Source organism: Gnatocerus cornutus, chromosome 2 (genome assembly GCF_029298725.1).
Source record: "Gnatocerus cornutus isolate USDA-ARS CGAHR chromosome 2, icGnaCorn1.1, whole genome shotgun sequence".
Classification (NCBI taxonomy): Eukaryota; Metazoa; Arthropoda; class Insecta; order Coleoptera; family Tenebrionidae; genus Gnatocerus; species Gnatocerus cornutus.
This window is the reverse complement of record NC_142234.1, coordinates 18073863-18098011: the sequence shown is the minus strand read 5'-3', so window position 1 is coordinate 18098011 and position 24149 is coordinate 18073863. Positions and strand designations below refer to the sequence as shown.

Below are 24149 nucleotides of genomic sequence, written 5' to 3'. Positions count from 1 at the left end.
TGAGGTAAAATGAACCGAGAAAAAGAATGGCGCGAACCGCATCTCAATATCTCAAATAGTTTCCGAGATATGTAACTTTAAAAATTACGAAAAATGAGAAAAAATGAAAATCAACTTTCCGAAATTTTGATTGGCCATAACTCAGATATCTTTTGTCGGATCTGAATTTAAATCCCAGATTTGGAATCTGCAGAAAATTCTGCGTACTCTGATGTATAATAACTTAAGTTTACTCAAAAAAATAAGCGAGATATTGATATCAGAAGTTTGGCATAGTTTAAGTCATGAATTTTTGCAAAAATTTGCAAATTTCGATTTTAGAAAAATCAAAGAACTATTTCTTATGTAAAAAATCGCGAGAAAAACGATGGCGCAAACCGCGTCTCAATATCTGAAATAGTTTTCGAGATATCGAGCACGAATTGTTTTGAACCTTCAAAAATTTGGCCCTCTGGCGACAATCCAAAAATTCAAACGACCATAACTCAATTATTTGTTGACGAAAATTAAAAATTCTCATGTTTTTGGATTCAGCATGACATTCTGCGTAAAATGAGACCAGATTTGTTGAGTTTACGTAATAAATAACGAGGCATTGGCCAAAAACAGTTTTGAAAACGTCATTTTAGAGTGATTTTTAATCAATGTTTTCAAAATTGAACCGACGTTTAATAGCTTTGAATTATACATCAGTCGAAAGAGGAGCTGGAAATCTATCTACTGGCCAAATTTGAGATCGATCGGACAAATAGTTTACAAGCTATGGCCAAAAATAAAAAAAATGAAAAATTTTCATCATTTGAGTCGGATTTTTTTTTCCCGAAAAATCGACTATCGAATTTTAGGCTTTTGAGAACATTTTCTGAGGTAAAATGAACCGAGAAAAAGAATGGCGCAAACCGCATCTCAATATCTCAAATAGTTTCCGAGATATGTAACTTTAAAAATTACGAAAAATGAGAAAAAATGAAAATCAACTTTCCGAAATTTTGATTGGCCATAACTCAGTGATCTTTTGTCGAATCTGAATTTAAATCCCAGATTTGGAATCTGCGGAAAATTCTGCGTACTCTGATGTATAATAACTTAAGTTTACTCGAAAAAATAAGCGAGATGTCGATATCAGAAGTTTTAGTCATGAATTTTCGCGAAAATTTGCAAATTTCGACTTTTGAAAAATCTAAGAACTATTTCTTATGTAAAAAATCGGGAGAAAAACGATGCCACAAACCGCATCTTAATATCTGTAATAGTTTCAGAGATATTGAGCACGAATTGTTTTGAATCTTCAAAAATTTGACCCTCTGGCGACAACCCAAAAATTCAAACGGCCATAACTCAGTTAACTTTAGACTTTAGACGAACGATTTTTTTTAGTCGCGAGAAAACGATGGCGTAAACGGTTTCTCTATTTGTTTCGAAAAATGAAAATCAACTATCCGAAACGTTAAACCTCCATAACTCAGTTATTTGTAGTTGTACGTGGATTTTAAGTTAATCTGCGCGAAATTCTGCGTAAAACGAGTATCTTCCTAACAAAATAAATTCTAGAATAAAATTATGAAAAGATTTGTTGCTGTGTAACTAGGAGAACTTAATGTACACAGGAGCTGTAATGAACACATAAAAATTCATTTAGTTATCATGTAGATACAGCTGAAAATATAATTACCAACTGATGCTTAACATGTAATGCAACAAAGTCAAAACGAACATTTTTAAGACCTTAAAAATTATTAACACTGTTCGATTTCCGCAATCTAATGCAAACCAGTCAAATTTATTTTTAACACCATTATTTATGAAGAACAATGTTTCAGTATGTTGGCAAATAAAAATATGTGTCTTACCAATTATGTTGTATTGTGTAAATAAAATTCATTGCTCATTGAACACAACAATAATAAATCAGAGCTCCTTTTTTCACGGTTCAAATACCTCCTGCCAATAAATTAAAGAACAACGTCCGAATTTTGACGAGGAAGACTCAAAGTCTACGTTGGAGTAATACGAATTTTATTCCAATGATTGTGTCAACAAGCCGTAATATAACAATTGTATTAGTTTCATGAAAATATGCAAGGTTAGTTCGTATTTCGCAGTTTTCATATTTGCTGCCTTGCGTCATTTTCATGTTTAATTTGGTAATTTATAAAATATGCACACTGAACAACGAGATTACGACTGAGGTAAATTCCACAAGTGTAATAATGCATAAATCCAATGCAGATTTCGCTGAATTTGTTTTTGTTATGATTTTTCGTTGAATTAACTTTCCAACAAATTTTTATGAGTTCATACATTTTGCGGTTCCGAAAACGGCGAATTTCGGTACTTTAATATTCACACCTATTTAAAAATTTTATTGATTGCAATTTAGAAGCGAGATAAACACTTTAATTAGAAAAGATGAATCAGGCATAATTAATTTTCAACCCTCTAATCGTTACGGCTCACACTGGGTATGTTATGTAAACAAACCATATTTAAGAAATATTTTATATTTTGACAGTTTTGGTATTTCTCCACCAGAAAAAATTAAAACATATTTATTAAGTAGCGGAAAAAATATTGCGTGGAACAGCACACAATTGCAAATGAATTCTTCTGTTTTATGTGGCCATTACTGTATATACGTAATAATTAATGTAAACAGAGGCAAATATTTTTATGATATATTATATTCTTTTAAACAGATACCGTGTAGCTTCAATGAGAAAAAATTCGTGGACATAGTCCACTCATGAGCTATTTCAATATTCGGTTATGCCTGCATGATGAATCTTTGATTCAGAATATTTGTATGTTATAAATGGAAAAATATCTACAAAAACGCTTGTATGTATACAGAAAAAGTTACATATATTTTTATAAAATTGGAATCGGATTATCTATTAGTAAATTATTATTTAGTGCATCGGGATTATCTTCGTTAGCCCTTCCTCCACTTGTTTGTTTATCTCTTGGTGCAGGGGTTATAGAAATATTAGATAAGAGGTTAAAAATATCAGAAAGAATTGAAGAATATAAGTTGATTTATAAATTTTATAGACAGTTATCACATTTGTATAAAGCTGGTAAAATAAACGAACAAGAAATAAATATACGTGAAGAGGAATTTGTCAGTAATTTTAATTATTTTCCCAGAGAGAAATACCTAGAAAAAGTTCACTTAAACGGTAATTAATGACTGGCACAGCCAGCCCAGAGCCGTAGGCGATGATTCTTATTGTAATAAATGAGATGTATTACTTCGGCTTTGCCTCTGGGCTGGCCCTGCCAGTCTTCGGTCTGCCAGTATTTTTTACTATTTCTCAGTATTTCATCTTTATCAGGTAGTCTCTTGGAAATGAATATTACTAACTATTTTGAGCAATTTGGGTATTCAGAGAGTAATGGATCATCATTAACAGAAACCAATGAAGCATTAACAAGGTTTCAAGAATTCTATAATTTACCAACTGATGGAACATTAAATCAAGAAACACTTGCTTTGATCAGTAAACCTAGATGTGGTGTTAAAGATAATCCTACTGCTTATAGAGTTCATACTAACAAATGGTCTAAAACAAATCTTAAATGGTATTTTTCATTAGCTACAAACGAAATGAAAGAATTAGCACAAAAAGCCTTTGATCAATGGGAATCTGTTTCAAATTTAAAGTTTAATTACAATAGCGTTAAACCGGACATACTTATTTCATTTTCTAATACGCTGTTTCAACATAATCATAATTCACGGTGTCAAAAAGGAATATGTTCTAGCAGTTTTGATGGAAAAGGTAATGTTTTAGCACATGGCTTCTTTCCAAATAATGATGAATGTCTAGGTATTCATTTTGATAAATCAGAAAATTGGTATTTTGGTGAATCAGGCAATACACCTGACGGTCAGACTAATTTTTATACAGTATTATTACACGAAATCGGGCATACATTAGGTATTGAACATTCTGCAAATAATAATTCAATTATGTACGCCTATTATAAAGGTGATATTGATAAATTAACTCAAGACGATATGTGGGCAATTCAATATTTATATGGAAGACCCGAACGATTAAAATATGAATTAATACCAACAACAACAACAGTTAAACCTACTGTAAGGCAAAGCGTCCCTGAAGGCCAACCTAGAGGTGAAGCCGATGTCGAAGGTATATTCGGTAATTTATGTGATTTTAATAAAGAAATTGATACATTCTTAATTGCAAATCATCATATGTATATTTTTTATAAGAAATATGTTTGGTTAGTCAATTTAAAAGACATGACTTATGATAAAGAACCGAAATTAATTAAAGATTATTTATATTTTTTGCCAGATGATTTTAAAGAAATTTCACATATTTATCAAAGACCTTCAGGTGATGTTTTAATAGTTGTTGAAAATTTATATTATTTAATTGATTTTCCAAGTTTTAATGTTAAAAGTGGATATAATGCTCGATCTATTGAAAATTTAGGAATACCAAAAGGAAAAAGAATTGATGCAATATTTAGAACTTATTCTGGAAAAACATATATATTTTATGATAAAGTCTTGTACATTGAGTTTGATGAGTGTCTGTTTAGATCAAAGAAAAATGGCCTTATTTCAGAATTATTTGCTGGAATACCTCCAAATATAAGCGGAGCATTCAGATATAGAAATTTATATTTCTTTAAAGATAAAATGTATTATGAATTTGATGATATTTCGAATACATTAGTTAAATCTGATAAATTTGACTTGACAGTTTTCGGATTTAAATGTGGTCTTATCGATCAAATAATAAAACTGATTCAACGTCTGTATTAGTAAAAGTCTTTTTTTTATATATAAATGGATCATAAAAAAATTATAATAGGTGAGTTAGATAAAGATGAAAATATAACTAGATAGAACATATAAAATTCTTAACATAATACAAAGAGAGCGAAGTTCAGCTAGTATGAAATTATATTTAATCAAACTGAAAGATTTATATAATATAAACGGAGAAATAAAAGATGAAGGCCATCATACAACTGTAAAATTTGTAATGCCGTTTGTGAGATTTTTAGACAGTGGAATATTTACAGTTTGTTGCAAATCAAATGACGAAGAAATTCTGTTCGATCTGACAGAGGGTGAAAGAAAATGTGCATAAAATCTTAAAATTTGTTTAAAATTGTTATGAAATGGCATATTATTGTACTTTTTTTTAAAAACAAAGCAATTTCATAGGAATGTTATTTATCAACATAAAAGCTGCTCGATTTGATTTTACTGCATGCAATGTATATGCAACTATTTATACATATAAGTGCGCGCGTCTCTTGTTGGTCTTGTTGGGACCGGGACACAAGGTTAGGTACTGTCAATATCGTGCAAATTCCACAGGTGGAAGTTTTTCTAAATAAAATGGATATGAAAAAGTTGATAAGAGATTTTCGTCACTTACAATGTGAACGTCAGAAGGCTAAATTAGTAAAGAAGAAGATGGTGGACTTTAACGTCTTGGTGTTTCGGAGAAACAGGGCCCCGCCTAACCAACTTGTTTTAGATGAACAACGGAATGTAACTGTGAAGGTGCACCAGGATGTTAATATAGTGTTTCTAAATCGAAATAGGCTGGGTTTTTTTGTTCTCTATGACACAGACATTGTAACGTTTGATGATGGGGAACCGGACTCTGATGAGGACAATGAAGAACCAGTACTAATTACAACACTTACAATTTGCGGAGGAACGGAAACTGTAAGACTGGAGTTTCCAACTTTGGTCGAAAAAAGAAGTTTCAATACAGCCTTAAGTCAATTTTTAGAGTTGAGGTGAGAAAATACATAACATAAATACCTATAATAGGTTTATTCATTATGTTTTATTCTTTTATAGAAGAGCAAGCTCGGATTCAGGCACATCGTCATTAAATTAAAATTGATTGATTGATTTGATTATTATAATATAAATAAAAACATTAAGTAAAATCAAATGTTCAAAATTAAAAACGTTAAAATCGCATATATTCATAATTTATTAACAAATACAGGGTGTTTTGTTCGTTTAAAATGGTTATCTAGATGAGTTTGAGATGAGAATATCTGCTTTGCCCAGCACTTCTTACATATCGATTGATGTGTGTCATTAAGTTTATTATTAAAAAAATAATTTTCTAAAGTCTTCAGTTTTACATTTTGTACAAATCATGGTATAGCACTCTTTACATATAGTTTGTTTACCACATTTAAATTTTCTAGTTTGAAAATAATTATCATTACTTTTTTCAATATTACATTTACTACAAATACTTGAATCTTGTATACCTCTTGGTGCAGATTTCTTTTTATAACTCCAACACTCTTTGCAAGTTGCATGATGCCCATCTGAATGATTCTTATTCCTATAATAATTTTCTAAAGTCTTTTCAGTTTTACATTTTGTACAAGACTTCGATTGATTATTATCCATTTATTTATCAAAATTTTTTGTTAGTAACATAATGACTTGATAATGATGGGTTAGCAAAGTATTATAAATGTTTCTTTATTTGTCTGTTATTTTTATGGAATTCGATTTTTAAAATTTCCAAACCAGTTTGATCTTCTATTTTTATGATTCAATGCTAGATATTTCTATACTTGTTTGATGCAAACTAATTGGTTTTCTTGGTCATTTTTCTATTTTCTATGCATTTTTTGTCAACAAAAACCACAGATTCAGTTGTTACGTCTGGCTCACATTTTTAAGAAATCGTAGAAATCAGAGTAGTTTTCCTTATTTTTAGCATAAAAATCTGGCTCACATTTTTAAAAAGACCATAAAAAATGGGGTAGTTTCCATAAAAAATTGATGTTTCAGTAGATAAAATGAGCCTAAAAACAAGTCATTTTCTCAATTTTTTGTGTTTTTGAACCGACTTCAATGGGCTGTGTTTCCAAACTCAATAAACTTCAACGACAAAACTTGAAAATCGACTCATTTGCCTAAAAAGATTGATGATTTGGGAAAATCTGAGTTAGAACTTAGAATTAAAAATCAGGGTAAAAAGTCAAATTCAATGTTGTTTTTTGATGTTTTGCTAGAAATACGGGTTTTTGTTGAAAAAAATGCATAGAAAATAGGAAAATGACTAGGAAAACTAGGCATAATAATCTGAGTTAGAACATTACATATATTAGACTACTGCACATTAACAATCCTTCTAAATTCTGCCATATTATTTGCCGCCCCTAATTCTATCCTCAAGTTGTTGTTGCAAGGAATAGATAATCTACAAATTAATTTGAATCAATAATGTCACAGATTTCACTAATTTCTCTCACACATGATGGAATAATTTAAAAAGATGACCTCTAGTATAAGACATTGGGCAAGGATATTGGTCCACAAGATCCAAGTATTGTAGCGCTGGTTCCCAAGAGGGGGGATTTTGACACATAAATAAGGCAGGGTTGTATAAATTTCCTTCAGCTGTCATGACACCAACAGCTCCAGTTTCGTCAAGGCATCTAATTACATCTTGCATGCATTGGATGTTTCCATTGGAGATCACAGGGATGTCCACAGCTTCTCTACAATTTGACTCTGAATTTTCAAGTAAAAAAAATGAATTTTGGTACCTCACTGCTTTAACATAACTCCAGTCTGCCATTCCTGTTAAAGGCCCCTTCTGTTCTCTTGTTCTTCCATGAACTGTTAAAATTTTACAACCAGCAGAGACCAACATCTTTGCATAATTAACAGTTTTTTCAATACTTTCAAATCTCCTAACTTTACATGTAACAGGTACTCTGAGTTTAGAGCTTAATAAACTAACTAAAAACTGCGTTAATTGGAAATAAAATCAAAGGAATGTTTTTTACCCATTTTATGTAACAATTCCCATTCATCTTGTAAAAAAGCGCCATAATGTCCCCTTTTGGCAATCGCCTGAGGGCACCCCAAATTAATATCAATGGCGCAACAGTGACTCTCAGCAAGGAGAGCAGCCTCCAGCATGGTCCCAGGATCATTCCCACAAAACTGCAAGATTAAGCTTAAAAAATTATTTACACAAAAACAATAAAAATACTTGAACAATTAAGGGCTTGTCTGCGGCACACGATGCCAACGCCTCGTTCCGATACTTGCAATCTTTGGCAAAAATTGCACTGTGCAACATGGGGGTGTAACACAACTGGGCCCCGAATTTTCTACTTAGCAATCGCCAGGCCAACTCGCTTGCGTCCACCATGGGAGCCACTATTTTTGTTGGGGCTCCTAAAGTGTCCCTCCAGAAATCCATTGGTAATTGGCGAAATAAAGCAGATATGAAAAAGTCACGTTGCACATAACCTCAAACGGCAGATTCTGTCATTTGTGTAAAATGTCACGGTGTAGGGTAAAATGTCAAAACTTAAGCGGTACATTTGAATATCATTCAACAACCCAAAAATTCAAACGGCCATAAAGTTATTTGTTGACAAAAATTCAAAAATTCTTATGTTTTTGGATTTAGCGTGACATTCTGCGTAAAATGAGACCCAAATTTGTTGAGTTTGCTTAATAAATAAACGAGGCATTGGCCAAAAACTGTTTTGAAAACGTCATTTTAGAGTGATTTTTAATCAATGTTTTCAAAATGTAACCGACGTTTAATAGCTTTGAATTATACATCAGTCGAAAGAGGAGCTGGCAATCTATCTATTGGCCAAATTTGAGATCGATCGGACAAATAGTTTACAAGCTATGGCCAAAAATAAAAAAAATGAAAAATTTTCATCGTTTGAGTCGGATTTTTTTTTCCCGAAAAATCGACTATCGAATTTTAGGCTTTTGAGAACATTTTCTAAGGTAAAATGAACCGAGAAAAAGAATGGCGCAAACCGCATCTCAATATCTCAAATAGTTTCCGAGATATGTAACTTTAAAAATTACGAAAAATGAGAAAAAATGAAAATCAACTTTCCGAAATTTTGATCGGCCATAACTCAGATATCTTTTGTCGGATCTGAATTTAAATCCCAGATTTGGAATCTGCGGAAAATTCTGCGTACTCTGATGTATAATAACTTAAGTTTACTCGAAAAAATAAGCGAGATGTCGATATCAGAAGTTTTAGTCATGAATTTTCGCGAAAATTTGAAAATTTCGACTTTTGAAAAATCTAAGAACTATTTCTTATGTAAAAATCGGGAGAAAAACGATGCCACAAACCGCATCTTAATATCTGTAATAGTGTCAGAGATATTAAGTACGAATTGTTTCGAATCTTCAAAAATTTGACCCTCTGGCGACAACCCAAAAATTCAAACGGCCATAACTCAGTTAACTTTAGACTTTAGACGAACGATTTTTTTTAGTCGCGAGAAAACGATGGCGTAAACGGTTTCCGAGATATTTTGGGCACGGATTGTTTCGAAAAATGAAAATTAACTATCCGAAACGTTAAACCTCCATAGCTCAGTTATTTGTAGTTGTACGTGAATTTTAAGTTAATCTGCGCGAAATTCTGCGTAAAACGAGTATCTTCCTAACAAAATAAATTCTAGAATAAAATTGTGAAAAGATTTGTTGCTATGTAACTAGGAGAACTTAGCTGTAATGAACACATAAAAATTCATTTAGTTATCATGTAATTACAGCTGAAAAGGTTATTACCAACTTATGCTTAACATGTAATGCAACAAAGCCAAAACGAACATTTTTAAGACCTTAAAAATTATTAACACTGTTCGATTTCCGCAATCTAATGCAAACCAGTCAAATTTATTTTTAACACCATTATTTATGAAGAACAATGTTTCAGTATGTTGGCAAATAAAAATATGTGTCTTACCAATTATGTTGTATTGTGTAAATAAAATTCATTGCTCATTGAACACAACAATAATAAATCAGAGCTCCTTTTTTCACGGTTCAAATACCTCCTGCCAATAAATTAAAGAACAACGTCCGAATTTTGACGAGGAAGACTCAAAGTCTACGTTGGAGTAATACGAATTTTATTCCAATGATTGTGTCAACAAGCCGTAATATAACAATTGTATTAGTTTCATGAAAATATGCAAGGTTAGTTCGTATTTCGCAGTTTTCATATTTGCTGCCTTGCGTCATTTTCATGTTTAATTTGGTAATTTATAAAATATGCACACTGAACAACGAGATTACGACTGAGGTAAATTCCACAAGTGTAATAATGCATAAATCCAATGCAGATTTCGCTGAATTTGTTTTTGTTATGATTTTTCGTTGAATTAACTTTCCAACAAATTTTTATGAGTTCATACATTTTGCGGTTCCGAAAACGGCGAATTTCGGTACTTTAATATTCACACCTATTTAAAAATTTTATTGATTGCAATTTAGAAGCGAGATAAACACTTTAATTAGAAAAGATGAATCAGGCATAATTAATTTTCAACCCTCTAATCGTTACGGCTCACACTGGGTATGTTATGTAAACAAACCATATTTAAGAAATATTTTATATTTTGACAGTTTTGGTATTTCTCCACCAGAAAAAATTAAAACATATTTATTAAGTAGCGGAAAAAATATTGCGTGGAACAGCACACAATTGCAAATGAATTCTTCTGTTTTATGTGGCCATTACTGTATATACGTAATAATTAATGTAAACAGAGGCAAATATTTTTATGATATATTATATTCTTTTAAACAGATACCGTGTAGCTTCAATGAGAAAAAATTCGTGGACATAGTCCACTCATGAGCTATTTCAATATTCGGTTATGCCTGCATGATGAATCTTTGATTCAGAATATTTGTATGTTATAAATGGAAAAATATCTACAAAAACGCTTGTATGTATACAGAAAAAGTTACATATATTTTTATAAAATTGGAATCGGATTATCTATTAGTAAATTATTATTTAGTGCATCGGGATTATCTTCGTTAGCCCTTCCTCCACTTGTTTGTTTATCTCTTGGTGCAGGGGTTATAGAAATATTAGATAAGAGGTTAAAAATATCAGAAAGAATTGAAGAATATAAGTTGATTTATAAATTTTATAGACAGTTATCACATTTGTATAAAGCTGGTAAAATAAACGAACAAGAAATAAATATACGTGAAGAGGAATTTGTCAGTAATTTTAATTATTTTCCCAGAGAGAAATACCTAGAAAAAGTTCACTTAAACGGTAATTAATGACTGGCACAGCCAGCCCAGAGCCGTAGGCGATGATTCTTATTGTAATAAATGAGATGTATTACTTCGGCTTTGCCTCTGGGCTGGCCCTGCCAGTCTTCGGTCTGCCAGTATTTTTTACTATTTCTCAGTATTTCATCTTTATCAGGTAGTCTCTTGGAAATGAATATTACTAACTATTTTGAGCAATTTGGGTATTCAGAGAGTAATGGATCATCATTAACAGAAACCAATGAAGCATTAACAAGGTTTCAAGAATTCTATAATTTACCAACTGATGGAACATTAAATCAAGAAACACTTGCTTTGATCAGTAAACCTAGATGTGGTGTTAAAGATAATCCTACTGCTTATAGAGTTCATACTAACAAATGGTCTAAAACAAATCTTAAATGGTATTTTTCATTAGCTACAAACGAAATGAAAGAATTAGCACAAAAAGCCTTTGATCAATGGGAATCTGTTTCAAATTTAAAGTTTAATTACAATAGCGTTAAACCGGACATACTTATTTCATTTTCTAATACGCTGTTTCAACATAATCATAATTCACGGTGTCAAAAAGGAATATGTTCTAGCAGTTTTGATGGAAAAGGTAATGTTTTAGCACATGGCTTCTTTCCAAATAATGATGAATGTCTAGGTATTCATTTTGATAAATCAGAAAATTGGTATTTTGGTGAATCAGGCAATACACCTGACGGTCAGACTAATTTTTATACAGTATTATTACACGAAATCGGGCATACATTAGGTATTGAACATTCTGCAAATAATAATTCAATTATGTACGCCTATTATAAAGGTGATATTGATAAATTAACTCAAGACGATATGTGGGCAATTCAATATTTATATGGAAGACCCGAACGATTAAAATATGAATTAATACCAACAACAACAACAGTTAAACCTACTGTAAGGCAAAGCGTCCCTGAAGGCCAACCTAGAGGTGAAGCCGATGTCGAAGGTATATTCGGTAATTTATGTGATTTTAATAAAGAAATTGATACATTCTTAATTGCAAATCATCATATGTATATTTTTTATAAGAAATATGTTTGGTTAGTCAATTTAAAAGACATGACTTATGATAAAGAACCGAAATTAATTAAAGATTATTTATATTTTTTGCCAGATGATTTTAAAGAAATTTCACATATTTATCAAAGACCTTCAGGTGATGTTTTAATAGTTGTTGAAAATTTATATTATTTAATTGATTTTCCAAGTTTTAATGTTAAAAGTGGATATAATGCTCGATCTATTGAAAATTTAGGAATACCAAAAGGAAAAAGAATTGATGCAATATTTAGAACTTATTCTGGAAAAACATATATATTTTATGATAAAGTCTTGTACATTGAGTTTGATGAGTGTCTGTTTAGATCAAAGAAAAATGGCCTTATTTCAGAATTATTTGCTGGAATACCTCCAAATATAAGCGGAGCATTCAGATATAGAAATTTATATTTCTTTAAAGATAAAATGTATTATGAATTTGATGATATTTCGAATACATTAGTTAAATCTGATAAATTTGACTTGACAGTTTTCGGATTTAAATGTGGTCTTATCGATCAAATAATAAAACTGATTCAACGTCTGTATTAGTAAAAGTCTTTTTTTTATATATAAATGGATCATAAAAAAATTATAATAGGTGAGTTAGATAAAGATGAAAATATAACTAGATAGAACATATAAAATTCTTAACATAATACAAAGAGAGCGAAGTTCAGCTAGTATGAAATTATATTTAATCAAACTGAAAGATTTATATAATATAAACGGAGAAATAAAAGATGAAGGCCATCATACAACTGTAAAATTTGTAATGCCGTTTGTGAGATTTTTAGACAGTGGAATATTTACAGTTTGTTGCAAATCAAATGACGAAGAAATTCTGTTCGATCTGACAGAGGGTGAAAGAAAATGTGCATAAAATCTTAAAATTTGTTTAAAATTGTTATGAAATGGCATATTATTGTACTTTTTTTTAAAAACAAAGCAATTTCATAGGAATGTTATTTATCAACATAAAAGCTGCTCGATTTGATTTTACTGCATGCAATGTATATGCAACTATTTATACATATAAGTGCGCGCGTCTCTTGTTGGTCTTGTTGGGACCGGGACACAAGGTTAGGTACTGTCAATATCGTGCAAATTCCACAGGTGGAAGTTTTTCTAAATAAAATGGATATGAAAAAGTTGATAAGAGATTTTCGTCACTTACAATGTGAACGTCAGAAGGCTAAATTAGTAAAGAAGAAGATGGTGGACTTTAACGTCTTGGTGTTTCGGAGAAACAGGGCCCCGCCTAACCAACTTGTTTTAGATGAACAACGGAATGTAACTGTGAAGGTGCACCAGGATGTTAATATAGTGTTTCTAAATCGAAATAGGCTGGGTTTTTTTGTTCTCTATGACACAGACATTGTAACGTTTGATGATGGGGAACCGGACTCTGATGAGGACAATGAAGAACCAGTACTAATTACAACACTTACAATTTGCGGAGGAACGGAAACTGTAAGACTGGAGTTTCCAACTTTGGTCGAAAAAAGAAGTTTCAATACAGCCTTAAGTCAATTTTTAGAGTTGAGGTGAGAAAATACATAACATAAATACCTATAATAGGTTTATTCATTATGTTTTATTCTTTTATAGAAGAGCAAGCTCGGATTCAGGCACATCGTCATTAAATTAAAATTGATTGATTGATTTGATTATTATAATATAAATAAAAACATTAAGTAAAATCAAATGTTCAAAATTAAAAACGTTAAAATCGCATATATTCATAATTTATTAACAAATACAGGGTGTTTTGTTCGTTTAAAATGGTTATCTAGATGAGTTTGAGATGAGAATATCTGCTTTGCCCAGCACTTCTTACATATCGATTGATGTGTGTCATTAAGTTTATTATTAAAAAAATAATTTTCTAAAGTCTTCAGTTTTACATTTTGTACAAATCATGGTATAGCACTCTTTACATATAGTTTGTTTACCACATTTAAATTTTCTAGTTTGAAAATAATTATCATTACTTTTTTCAATATTACATTTACTACAAATACTTGAATCTTGTATACCTCTTGGTGCAGATTTCTTTTTATAACTCCAACACTCTTTGCAAGTTGCATGATGCCCATCTGAATGATTCTTATTCCTATAATAATTTTCTAAAGTCTTTTCAGTTTTACATTTTGTACAAGACTTCGATTGATTATTATCCATTTATTTATCAAAATTTTTTGTTAGTAACATAATGACTTGATAATGATGGGTTAGCAAAGTATTATAAATGTTTCTTTATTTGTCTGTTATTTTTATGGAATTCGATTTTTAAAATTTCCAAACCAGTTTGATCTTCTATTTTTATGATTCAATGCTAGATATTTCTATACTTGTTTGATGCAAACTAATTGGTTTTCTTGGTCATTTTTCTATTTTCTATGCATTTTTTGTCAACAAAAACCACAGATTCAGTTGTTACGTCTGGCTCACATTTTTAAGAAATCGTAGAAATCAGAGTAGTTTTCCTTATTTTTAGCATAAAAATCTGGCTCACATTTTTAAAAAGACCATAAAAAATGGGGTAGTTTCCATAAAAAATTGATGTTTCAGTAGATAAAATGAGCCTAAAAACAAGTCATTTTCTCAATTTTTTGTGTTTTTGAACCGACTTCAATGGGCTGTGTTTCCAAACTCAATAAACTTCAACGACAAAACTTGAAAATCGACTCATTTGCCTAAAAAGATTGATGATTTGGGAAAATCTGAGTTAGAACTTAGAATTAAAAATCAGGGTAAAAAGTCAAATTCAATGTTGTTTTTTGATGTTTTGCTAGAAATACGGGTTTTTGTTGAAAAAAATGCATAGAAAATAGGAAAATGACTAGGAAAACTAGGCATAATAATCTGAGTTAGAACATTACATATATTAGACTACTGCACATTAACAATCCTTCTAAATTCTGCCATATTATTTGCCGCCCCTAATTCTATCCTCAAGTTGTTGTTGCAAGGAATAGATAATCTACAAATTAATTTGAATCAATAATGTCACAGATTTCACTAATTTCTCTCACACATGATGGAATAATTTAAAAAGATGACCTCTAGTATAAGACATTGGGCAAGGATATTGGTCCACAAGATCCAAGTATTGTAGCGCTGGTTCCCAAGAGGGGGGATTTTGACACATAAATAAGGCAGGGTTGTATAAATTTCCTTCAGCTGTCATGACACCAACAGCTCCAGTTTCGTCAAGGCATCTAATTACATCTTGCATGCATTGGATGTTTCCATTGGAGATCACAGGGATGTCCACAGCTTCTCTACAATTTGACTCTGAATTTTCAAGTAAAAAAAATGAATTTTGGTACCTCACTGCTTTAACATAACTCCAGTCTGCCATTCCTGTTAAAGGCCCCTTCTGTTCTCTTGTTCTTCCATGAACTGTTAAAATTTTACAACCAGCAGAGACCAACATCTTTGCATAATTAACAGTTTTTTCAATACTTTCAAATCTCCTAACTTTACATGTAACAGGTACTCTGAGTTTAGAGCTTAATAAACTAACTAAAAACTGCGTTAATTGGAAATAAAATCAAAGGAATGTTTTTTACCCATTTTATGTAACAATTCCCATTCATCTTGTAAAAAAGCGCCATAATGTCCCCTTTTGGCAATCGCCTGAGGGCACCCCAAATTAATATCAATGGCGCAACAGTGACTCTCAGCAAGGAGAGCAGCCTCCAGCATGGTCCCAGGATCATTCCCACAAAACTGCAAGATTAAGCTTAAAAAATTATTTACACAAAAACAATAAAAATACTTGAACAATTAAGGGCTTGTCTGCGGCACACGATGCCAACGCCTCGTTCCGATACTTGCAATCTTTGGCAAAAATTGCACTGTGCAACATGGGGGTGTAACACAACTGGGCCCCGAATTTTCTACTTAGCAATCGCCAGGCCAACTCGCTTGCGTCCACCATGGGAGCCACTATTTTTGTTGGGGCTCCTAAAGTGTCCCTCCAGAAATCCATTGGTAATTGGCGAAATAAAGCAGATATGAAAAAGTCACGTTGCACATAACCTCAAACGGCAGATTCTGTCATTTGTGTAAAATGTCACGGTGTAGGGTAAAATGTCAAAACTTAAGCGGTACATTTGAATATCATTCAACAACCCAAAAATTCAAACGGCCATAAAGTTATTTGTTGACAAAAATTCAAAAATTCTTATGTTTTTGGATTTAGCGTGACATTCTGCGTAAAATGAGACCCAAATTTGTTGAGTTTGCTTAATAAATAAACGAGGCATTGGCCAAAAACTGTTTTGAAAACGTCATTTTAGAGTGATTTTTAATCAATGTTTTCAAAATGTAACCGACGTTTAATAGCTTTGAATTATACATCAGTCGAAAGAGGAGCTGGCAATCTATCTATTGGCCAAATTTGAGATCGATCGGACAAATAGTTTACAAGCTATGGCCAAAAATAAAAAAAATGAAAAATTTTCATCGTTTGAGTCGGATTTTTTTTTCCCGAAAAATCGACTATCGAATTTTAGGCTTTTGAGAACATTTTCTAAGGTAAAATGAACCGAGAAAAAGAATGGCGCAAACCGCATCTCAATATCTCAAATAGTTTCCGAGATATGTAACTTTAAAAATTACGAAAAATGAGAAAAAATGAAAATCAACTTTCCGAAATTTTGATCGGCCATAACTCAGATATCTTTTGTCGGATCTGAATTTAAATCCCAGATTTGGAATCTGCGGAAAATTCTGCGTACTCTGATGTATAATAACTTAAGTTTACTCGAAAAAATAAGCGAGATGTCGATATCAGAAGTTTTAGTCATGAATTTTCGCGAAAATTTGAAAATTTCGACTTTTGAAAAATCTAAGAACTATTTCTTATGTAAAAATCGGGAGAAAAACGATGCCACAAACCGCATCTTAATATCTGTAATAGTGTCAGAGATATTAAGTACGAATTGTTTCGAATCTTCAAAAATTTGACCCTCTGGCGACAACCCAAAAATTCAAACGGCCATAACTCAGTTAACTTTAGACTTTAGACGAACGATTTTTTTTAGTCGCGAGAAAACGATGGCGTAAACGGTTTCCGAGATATTTTGGGCACGGATTGTTTCGAAAAATGAAAATTAACTATCCGAAACGTTAAACCTCCATAGCTCAGTTATTTGTAGTTGTACGTGAATTTTAAGTTAATCTGCGCGAAATTCTGCGTAAAACGAGTATCTTCCTAACAAAATAAATTCTAGAATAAAATTGTGAAAAGATTTGTTGCTATGTAACTAGGAGAACTTAGCTGTAATGAACACATAAAAATTCATTTAGTTATCATGTAATTACAGCTGAAAAGGTTATTACCAACTTATGCTTAACATGTAATGCAACAAAGCCAAAACGAACATTTTTAAGACCTTAAAAATTATTAACACTGTTCGATTTCCGCAATCTAATGCAAACCAGTCAAATTTATTTTTAACACCATTATTTATGAAGAACAATGTTTCAGTATGTTGGCAAATAAAAATATGTGTCTTACCAATTATGTTGTATTGTGTAAATAAAATTCATTGCTCATTGAACACAACAATAATAAATCAGAGCTCCTTTTTTCACGGTTCAAATACCTCCTGCCAATAAATTAAAGAACAACGTCCGAATTTTGACGAGGAAGACTCAAAGTCTACGTTGGAGTAATACGAATTTTATTCCAATGATTGTGTCAACAAGCCGTAATATAACAATTGTATTAGTTTCATGAAAATATGCAAGGTTAGTTCGTATTTCGCAGTTTTCATATTTGCTGCCTTGCGTCATTTTCATGTTTAATTTGGTAATTTATAAAATATGCACACTGAACAACGAGATTACGACTGAGGTAAATTCCACAAGTGTAATAATGCATAAATCCAATGCAGATTTCGCTGAATTTGTTTTTGTTATGATTTTTCGTTGAATTAACTTTCCAACAAATTTTTATGAGTTCATACATTTTGCGGTTCCGAAAACGGCGAATTTCGGTACTTTAATATTCACACCTATTTAAAAATTTTATTGATTGCAATTTAGAAGCGAGATAAACACTTTAATTAGAAAAGATGAATCAGGCATAATTAATTTTCAACCCTCTAATCGTTACGGCTCACACTGGGTATGTTATGTAAACAAACCATATTTAAGAAATATTTTATATTTTGACAGTTTTGGTATTTCTCCACCAGAAAAAATTAAAACATATTTATTAAGTAGCGGAAAAAATATTGCGTGGAACAGCACACAATTGCAAATGAATTCTTCTGTTTTATGTGGCCATTACTGTATATACGTAATAATTAATGTAAACAGAGGCAAATATTTTTATGATATATTATATTCTTTTAAACAGATACCGTGTAGCTTCAATGAGAAAAAATTCGTGGACATAGTCCACTCATGAGCTATTTCAATATTCGGTTATGCCTGCATGATGAATCTTTGATTCAGAATATTTGTATGTTATAAATGGAAAAATATCTACAAAAACGCTTGTATGTATTGTCACACCTTTCAAAAAAAAGGTCGGTAGGTGACACCGCACCGGTGCTCTTATAGCCTTTGGTGAGCTGGTGTCGTGGGTCAGAGAGAATGGGCGCCAAGAACTTAGTTTGGTTTTTAAAGTAGCCAAGTCGCTCAATGCTACTCAGAAGTAAATAAATGGTTTTTAAAAAATTTGGTTTTAATAAAAAATATGAACTTAACAATTGGTGAAATTTTAGGTGATGTTGGTTACTTAAATTTAAATGACAGGTTTGTTACCGTGTCACAGCTGTGATTGGTTTACAGAAAGACTATAAAAAAGTTAAATACTAAAAATAATGATGATTAATTGAATTGAACTCAAGAGGAAGTTAATAAAATCAGGTTACAGGCCAGCGAGACTCTCGATAGAGTCTAGATAACACGCTGTCGGTGACGTCGATAGTACGACTCAGGCGGTGACGCAATTAAACAATAATATCGCAAAAAAAAGGTACTTATCGCCGTCGGGAACGCTCCAGGTGCCTCTTGTCGTCTGGTCCGGGTTGGATGTGGCCGCTCGGGATGGTTATTAGCGGGCGAGAAAGTCTCGGTTACCCCACGAGGTCGATCGGGGACTCAAGGCGACGGGCAAGGTGTTACGGGCGTACCGGCGAGAATCTGGTAGTCGTTTTTGCGAGAGTCGTAGGCGTGCGTGCGACCCTCTCTGAGGGTGGGCGATACCTAATGCGGTTCTGGGGTTCTTAACCGCAAATACGGGACTTCAAATAGTACTAGGAAGTGCTTAGACGGTAAAAGGTAAGATAATACGTCTGCTTCCTTCGAAGCCCAAAACGGAAAAGAGAGTTAAAATACCACGAGGAATCGTAGGTGGCACTACCTGTGATTTCGGGGATGATAAGAAGATTCCGACCTCTGCGCGAGTACCGCGGGCGCTCTCAATGTCGCACTTGTCAAAGAGTCGTGATTGACAGGTTATGTTAGTTTGTTGTTGTTGGTGAATGTCCGCAATAAACGTAGGTTGGTAAGTGATACTGTTATCTAACATAGTAGTCGCGAGAGGGTTGATCTTGAAAACTAAAATGGTTGTTGTAGGGATTTAGAGAAAGGTACGGGAACCAGTCATGACGAATTCCTGGACTGGACAACATAAAGGGGCTTTAAACCACACCGAGTCGCCCTTGGTTCGGTGCGACGATACAAGAAGGAACGTGGGCTCTGAAATTCACCGGAAGGGTGCCAACACCTTCCAGAGGGACAGTCTGAAACGCTCAGGGGTGGTCTGCGCCTCACCAACCCCTTCCTGGCGAACACACGAAATTTTTGGGGCAAAGGCTTGATCCAACTTCCCCTAGGATTGGAGCCGAAGAAAAGATAAAAAAGATAAACGCGATAATAGTAAGTTTTGAACTGTGGAGACTTACTAGACTATTATTCATTTTAGGTTGAACACTGATGTTGTCGTGTCAACGGTGGAAAAGTACCCAGGCATTTATGGGACTCCTAAATCGCCTCCCATACCAGCGGTGTCTCGCGTTTATCCCCTAATTCATAAAAATCTTAATAAATGACCTTGTTCTCATTTTAGAAACGTTACAGTATACAGAAAAAGTTACATATATTTTTATAAAATTGGAATCGGATTATCTATTAGTAAATTATTATTTAGTGCATCGGGATTATCTTCGTTAGCCCTTCCTCCACTTGTTTGTTTATCTCTTGGTGCAGGGGTTATAGAAATATTAGATAAGAGGTTAAAAATATCAGAAAGAATTGAAGAATATAAGTTGATTTATAAATTTTATAGACAGTTATCACATTTGTATAAAGCTGGTAAAATAAACGAACAAGAAATAAATATACGTGAAGAGGAATTTGTCAGTAATTTTAATTATTTTCCCAGAGAGAAATACCTAGAAAAAGTTCACTTAAACGGTAATTAATGACTGGCACAGCCAGCCCAGAGCCGTAGGCGATGATTCTTATTGTAATAAATGAGATGTATTACTTCGGCTTTGCCTCTGGGCTGGCCCTGCCAGTCTTCGGTCTGCCAGTATTTTTTACTATTTCTCAGTATTTCATCTTTATCAGGTAGTCTCTTGGAAATGAATATTACTAACTATTTTGAGCAATTTGGGTATTCAGAGAGTAATGGATCATCATTAACAGAAACCAATGAAGCATTAACAAGGTTTCAAGAATTCTATAATTTACCAACTGATGGAACATTAAATCAAGAAACACTTGCTTTGATCAGTAAACCTAGATGTGGTGTTAAAGATAATCCTACTGCTTATAGAGTTCATACTAACAAATGGTCTAAAACAAATCTTAAATGGTATTTTTCATTAGCTACAAACGAAATGAAAGAATTAGCACAAAAAGCCTTTGATCAATGGGAATCTGTTTCAAATTTAAAGTTTAATTACAATAGCGTTAAACCGGACATACTTATTTCATTTTCTAATACGCTGTTTCAACATAATCATAATTCACGGTGTCAAAAAGGAATATGTTCTAGCAGTTTTGATGGAAAAGGTAATGTTTTAGCACATGGCTTCTTTCCAAATAATGATGAATGTCTAGGTATTCATTTTGATAAATCAGAAAATTGGTATTTTGGTGAATCAGGCAATACACCTGACGGTCAGACTAATTTTTATACAGTATTATTACACGAAATCGGGCATACATTAGGTATTGAACATTCTGCAAATAATAATTCAATTATGTACGCCTATTATAAAGGTGATATTGATAAATTAACTCAAGACGATATGTGGGCAATTCAATATTTATATGGAAGACCCGAACGATTAAAATATGAATTAATACCAACAACAACAACAGTTAAACCTACTGTAAGGCAAAGCGTCCCTGAAGGCCAACCTAGAGGTGAAGCCGATGTCGAAGGTATATTCGGTAATTTATGTGATTTTAATAAAGAAATTGATACATTCTTAATTGCAAATCATCATATGTATATTTTTTATAAGAAATATGTTTGGTTAGTCAATTTAAAAGACATGACTTATGATAAAGAACCGAAATTAATTAAAGATTATTTATATTTTTTGCCAGATGATTTTAAAGAAATTTCACATATTTATCAAAGACCTTCAGGTGATGTTTTAATAGTTGTTGAAAATTTATATTATTTAATTGATTTTCCAAGTTTTAATGTTAAAAGTGGATATAATGCTCGATCTATTGAAAATTTAGGAATACCAAAAGGAAAAAGAATTGATGCAATATTTAGAACTTATTCTGGAAAAACATATATATTTTATGATAAAGTCTTGTACATTGAGTTTGATAAGTGTCTGTTTAGATCAAAGAAAAATGGCCTTATTTCAGAATTATTTGCTGGAATACCTCCAAATATAAGCGGAGCATTCAGATATAGAAATTTATATTTCTTTAAAGATAAAATGTATTATGAATTTGATGATATTTCGAATACATTAGTTAAATCTGATAAATTTGACTTGACAGTTTTCGGATTTAAATGTGGTCTTATCGATCAAATAATAAAACTGATTCAACGTCTGTATTAGTAAAAGTCTTTTTTTTATATATAAATGGATCATAAAAAAATTATAATAGGTGAGTTAGATAAAGATGAAAATATAACTAGATAGAACATATAAAATTCTTAACATAATACAAAGAGAGCGAAGTTCAGCTAGTATGAAATTATATTTAATCAAACTGAAAGATTTATATAATATAAACGGAGAAATAAAAGATGAAGGCCATCATACAACTGTAAAATTTGTAATGCCGTTTGTGAGATTTTTAGACAGTGGAATATTTACAGTTTGTTGCAAATCAAATGACGAAGAAATTCTGTTCGATCTGACAGAGGGTGAAAGAAAATGTGCATAAAATCTTAAAATTTGTTTAAAATTGTTATGAAATGGCATATTATTGTACTTTTTTTTAAAAACAAAGCAATTTCATAGGAATGTTATTTATCAACATAAAAGCTGCTCGATTTGATTTTACTGCATGCAATGTATATGCAACTATTTATACATATAAGTGCGCGCGTCTCTTGTTGGTCTTGTTGGGACACAAGGTTAGGTACTGTCAATATCGTGCAAATTCCACAGGTGGAAGTTTTTCTAAATAAAATGGATATGAAAAAGTTGATAAGAGATTTTCGTCACTTACAATGTGAACGTCAGAAGGCTAAATTAGTAAAGAAGAAGATGGTGGACTTTAACGTCTTGGTGTTTCGGAGAAACAGGGCCCCGCCTAACCAACTTGTTTTAGATGAACAACGGAATGTAACTGTGAAGGTGCACCAGGATGTTAATATAGTGTTTCTAAATCGAAATAGGCTGGTTTTTTTTGGTCTCTATGACACAGACATTGTAACGTTTGATGATGGGGAACCGGACTCTGATGAGGACAATGAAGAACCAGTACTAATTACAACACTTACAATTTGCGGAGGAACGGAAACTGTAAGACTGGAGTTTCCAACTTTGGTCGAAAAAAGAAGTTTCAATACAGCCTTAAGTCAATTTTTAGAGTTGAGGTGAGAAAATACATAACATAAATACCTATAATAGGTTTATTCATTATGTTTTATTCTTTTATAGAAGAGCAAGCTCGGATTCAGGCACATCGTCATTAAATTAAAATTGATTGATTGATTTGATTATTATAATATAAATAAAAACATTAAGTAAAATCAAATGTTCAAAATTAAAAACGTTAAAATCGCATATATTCATAATTTATTAACAAATACAGGGTGTTTTGTTCGTTTAAAATGGTTATCTAGATGAGTTTGAGATGAGAATATCTGCTTTGCCCAGCACTTCTTACATATCGATTGATGTGTGTCATTAAGTTTATTATTAAAAAAATAATTTTCTAAAGTCTTCAGTTTTACATTTTGTACAAATCATGGTATAGCACTCTTTACATATAGTTTGTTTACCACATTTAAATTTTCTAGTTTGAAAATAATTATCATTACTTTTTTCAATATTACATTTACTACAAATACTTGAATCTTGTATACCTCTTGGTGCAGATTTCTTTTTATAACTCCAACACTCTTTGCAAGTTGCATGATGCCCATCTGAATGATTCTTATTCCTATAATAATTTTCTAAAGTCTTTTCAGTTTTACATTTTGTACAAGACTTCGATTGATTATTATCCATTTATTTATCAAAATTTTTTGTTAGTAACATAATGACTTGATAATGATGGGTTAGCAAAGTATTATAAATGTTTCTTTATTTGTCTGTTATTTTTATGGAATTCGATTTTTAAAATTTCCAAACCAGTTTGATCTTCTATTTTTATGATTCAATGCTAGATATTTCTATACTTGTTTGATGCAAACTAATTGGTTTTCTTGGTCATTTTTCTATTTTCTATGCATTTTTTGTCAACAAAAACCACAGATTCAGTTGTTACGTCTGGCTCACATTTT

At 32.0% G+C, this 24149-nt stretch overlaps 8 protein-coding genes and 2 long non-coding RNA genes across 10 annotated transcripts; 7 read left to right on the top strand and 3 right to left on the bottom strand.

Moving 5' to 3' along the window:
- The first annotated feature begins 3186 nt into the window (after nucleotides 1-3186).
- LOC148179695 (matrix metalloproteinase-18-like) lies at nucleotides 3187-5132 on the top strand. Its single transcript, XM_088029567.1, has 7 exons — nucleotides 3187-3212; nucleotides 3244-3782; nucleotides 3831-4166; nucleotides 4241-4251; nucleotides 4326-4372; nucleotides 4420-4790; nucleotides 4882-5132. Exons 1-7 carry the CDS (start codon nucleotides 3187-3189, stop codon nucleotides 5130-5132), a joined length of 1581 nt encoding a protein of 526 aa, XP_087885693.1.
- A 93-nt stretch (nucleotides 5133-5225) lies between these two features.
- LOC148179694 (uncharacterized) lies at nucleotides 5226-5986 on the top strand. The gene is made up of 2 exons (XM_088029706.1): nucleotides 5226-5796; nucleotides 5861-5986. Exons 1-2 carry the CDS (start codon nucleotides 5261-5263, stop codon nucleotides 5898-5900), a joined length of 576 nt encoding a protein of 191 aa, XP_087885832.1. The 5' UTR covers nucleotides 5226-5260; the 3' UTR covers nucleotides 5901-5986.
- Nucleotides 5987-7116: 1130 nt separating this feature from the next.
- Nucleotides 7117-8464, bottom strand: LOC148179693 (tRNA-dihydrouridine(16/17) synthase [NAD(P)(+)]-like). Its single transcript, XM_088029705.1, has 5 exons — nucleotides 8037-8464; nucleotides 7828-7987; nucleotides 7585-7780; nucleotides 7288-7536; nucleotides 7117-7235 (listed from the first exon to the last, which is right to left on the bottom strand). Exons 1-5 carry the CDS (start codon nucleotides 8247-8249, stop codon nucleotides 7145-7147), a joined length of 909 nt encoding a protein of 302 aa, XP_087885831.1. The 5' UTR covers nucleotides 8250-8464; the 3' UTR covers nucleotides 7117-7144.
- A 2654-nt stretch (nucleotides 8465-11118) lies between these two features.
- On the top strand, nucleotides 11119-13064 carry LOC148179692 (matrix metalloproteinase-18-like). The gene is made up of 7 exons (XM_088029566.1): nucleotides 11119-11144; nucleotides 11176-11714; nucleotides 11763-12098; nucleotides 12173-12183; nucleotides 12258-12304; nucleotides 12352-12722; nucleotides 12814-13064. The coding sequence occupies exons 1-7, from the start codon at nucleotides 11119-11121 to the stop codon at nucleotides 13062-13064; spliced, it is 1581 nt and encodes a 526-aa protein (XP_087885692.1).
- Nucleotides 13065-13157: 93 nt separating this feature from the next.
- Nucleotides 13158-13918, top strand: LOC148179691 (uncharacterized). Its single transcript, XM_088050797.1, has 2 exons — nucleotides 13158-13728; nucleotides 13793-13918. The coding sequence occupies exons 1-2, from the start codon at nucleotides 13193-13195 to the stop codon at nucleotides 13830-13832; spliced, it is 576 nt and encodes a 191-aa protein (XP_087906923.1). The 5' UTR covers nucleotides 13158-13192; the 3' UTR covers nucleotides 13833-13918.
- A 1130-nt stretch (nucleotides 13919-15048) lies between these two features.
- On the bottom strand, nucleotides 15049-16396 carry LOC148179690 (tRNA-dihydrouridine(16/17) synthase [NAD(P)(+)]-like). The gene is made up of 5 exons (XM_088050796.1): nucleotides 15969-16396; nucleotides 15760-15919; nucleotides 15517-15712; nucleotides 15220-15468; nucleotides 15049-15167 (listed from the first exon to the last, which is right to left on the bottom strand). The coding sequence occupies exons 1-5, from the start codon at nucleotides 16179-16181 to the stop codon at nucleotides 15077-15079; spliced, it is 909 nt and encodes a 302-aa protein (XP_087906922.1). The 5' UTR covers nucleotides 16182-16396; the 3' UTR covers nucleotides 15049-15076.
- Nucleotides 16397-18940: 2544 nt separating this feature from the next.
- LOC148179689 (uncharacterized) lies at nucleotides 18941-19789 on the bottom strand. The gene is made up of 2 exons (XR_015771778.1): nucleotides 19572-19789; nucleotides 18941-19510 (listed from the first exon to the last, which is right to left on the bottom strand). It is a non-coding gene; the product is annotated as an uncharacterized LOC148179689 (long non-coding RNA).
- A 26-nt stretch (nucleotides 19790-19815) lies between these two features.
- Nucleotides 19816-20565, top strand: LOC148179688 (uncharacterized). Its single transcript, XR_015771779.1, has 2 exons — nucleotides 19816-20089; nucleotides 20136-20565. It is a non-coding gene; the product is annotated as an uncharacterized LOC148179688 (long non-coding RNA).
- Nucleotides 20566-20866: 301 nt separating this feature from the next.
- Nucleotides 20867-22579, top strand: LOC148179687 (matrix metalloproteinase-18-like). Its single transcript, XM_088029565.1, has 7 exons — nucleotides 20867-20871; nucleotides 20949-21229; nucleotides 21278-21613; nucleotides 21688-21698; nucleotides 21773-21819; nucleotides 21867-22237; nucleotides 22329-22579. Exons 1-7 carry the CDS (start codon nucleotides 20867-20869, stop codon nucleotides 22577-22579), a joined length of 1302 nt encoding a protein of 433 aa, XP_087885691.1.
- Nucleotides 22580-22672: 93 nt separating this feature from the next.
- Nucleotides 22673-23427, top strand: LOC148179686 (uncharacterized). Its single transcript, XM_088030227.1, has 2 exons — nucleotides 22673-23237; nucleotides 23302-23427. The coding sequence occupies exons 1-2, from the start codon at nucleotides 22708-22710 to the stop codon at nucleotides 23339-23341; spliced, it is 570 nt and encodes a 189-aa protein (XP_087886353.1). The 5' UTR covers nucleotides 22673-22707; the 3' UTR covers nucleotides 23342-23427.
- The last annotated feature ends 722 nt before the right edge of the window (nucleotides 23428-24149 follow it).

Bases quoted from the DNA above. Each gene is read 5' to 3' on its own strand.
- LOC148179690 (XM_088050796.1), bottom strand. From the start codon at position 16,181: ATGGATTTCTGGAGGGACACTTTAGGAGCCCCAACAAAAATAGTGGCT. The intron at 15,713-15,759 runs GTAAAAAACATT...CGCAGTTTTTAG, and splicing joins GGAATTGTTACATAAAATGG to TTAGTTTATTAAGCTCTAAA. The intron at 15,469-15,516 runs GTACCAAAATTC...GTCAAATTGTAG, and splicing joins AGTTATGTTAAAGCAGTGAG to AGAAGCTGTGGACATCCCTG.
- LOC148179686 (XM_088030227.1), top strand. From the start codon at position 22,708: ATGTATATGCAACTATTTATACATATAAGTGCGCGCGTCTCTTGTTGG. The intron at 23,238-23,301 runs GTGAGAAAATAC...ATTCTTTTATAG, and splicing joins AGTCAATTTTTAGAGTTGAG to AAGAGCAAGCTCGGATTCAG.
- LOC148179691 (XM_088050797.1), top strand. From the start codon at position 13,193: ATGTATATGCAACTATTTATACATATAAGTGCGCGCGTCTCTTGTTGG. The intron at 13,729-13,792 runs GTGAGAAAATAC...ATTCTTTTATAG, and splicing joins AGTCAATTTTTAGAGTTGAG to AAGAGCAAGCTCGGATTCAG.
- LOC148179695 (XM_088029567.1), top strand. From the start codon at position 3,187: ATGACTGGCACAGCCAGCCCAGAGCC. The intron at 3,213-3,243 runs GTAGGCGATGAT...GTAATAAATGAG, and splicing joins GGCACAGCCAGCCCAGAGCC to ATGTATTACTTCGGCTTTGC. The intron at 3,783-3,830 runs GTAATGTTTTAG...ATGAATGTCTAG, and splicing joins TAGCAGTTTTGATGGAAAAG to GTATTCATTTTGATAAATCA.
- LOC148179687 (XM_088029565.1), top strand. The intron at 21,230-21,277 runs GTAATGTTTTAG...ATGAATGTCTAG, and splicing joins TAGCAGTTTTGATGGAAAAG to GTATTCATTTTGATAAATCA. The intron at 22,238-22,328 runs GTCTGTATTAGT...AAATATAACTAG, and splicing joins AATAATAAAACTGATTCAAC to ATAGAACATATAAAATTCTT.
- LOC148179693 (XM_088029705.1), bottom strand. From the start codon at position 8,249: ATGGATTTCTGGAGGGACACTTTAGGAGCCCCAACAAAAATAGTGGCT. The intron at 7,537-7,584 runs GTACCAAAATTC...GTCAAATTGTAG, and splicing joins AGTTATGTTAAAGCAGTGAG to AGAAGCTGTGGACATCCCTG. The intron at 7,236-7,287 runs GTGAGAGAAATT...ATTAATTTGTAG, and splicing joins TTTAAATTATTCCATCATGT to ATTATCTATTCCTTGCAACA.
- LOC148179694 (XM_088029706.1), top strand. From the start codon at position 5,261: ATGTATATGCAACTATTTATACATATAAGTGCGCGCGTCTCTTGTTGG. The intron at 5,797-5,860 runs GTGAGAAAATAC...ATTCTTTTATAG, and splicing joins AGTCAATTTTTAGAGTTGAG to AAGAGCAAGCTCGGATTCAG.
- LOC148179692 (XM_088029566.1), top strand. From the start codon at position 11,119: ATGACTGGCACAGCCAGCCCAGAGCC. The intron at 11,715-11,762 runs GTAATGTTTTAG...ATGAATGTCTAG, and splicing joins TAGCAGTTTTGATGGAAAAG to GTATTCATTTTGATAAATCA. The intron at 12,723-12,813 runs GTCTGTATTAGT...AAATATAACTAG, and splicing joins AATAATAAAACTGATTCAAC to ATAGAACATATAAAATTCTT.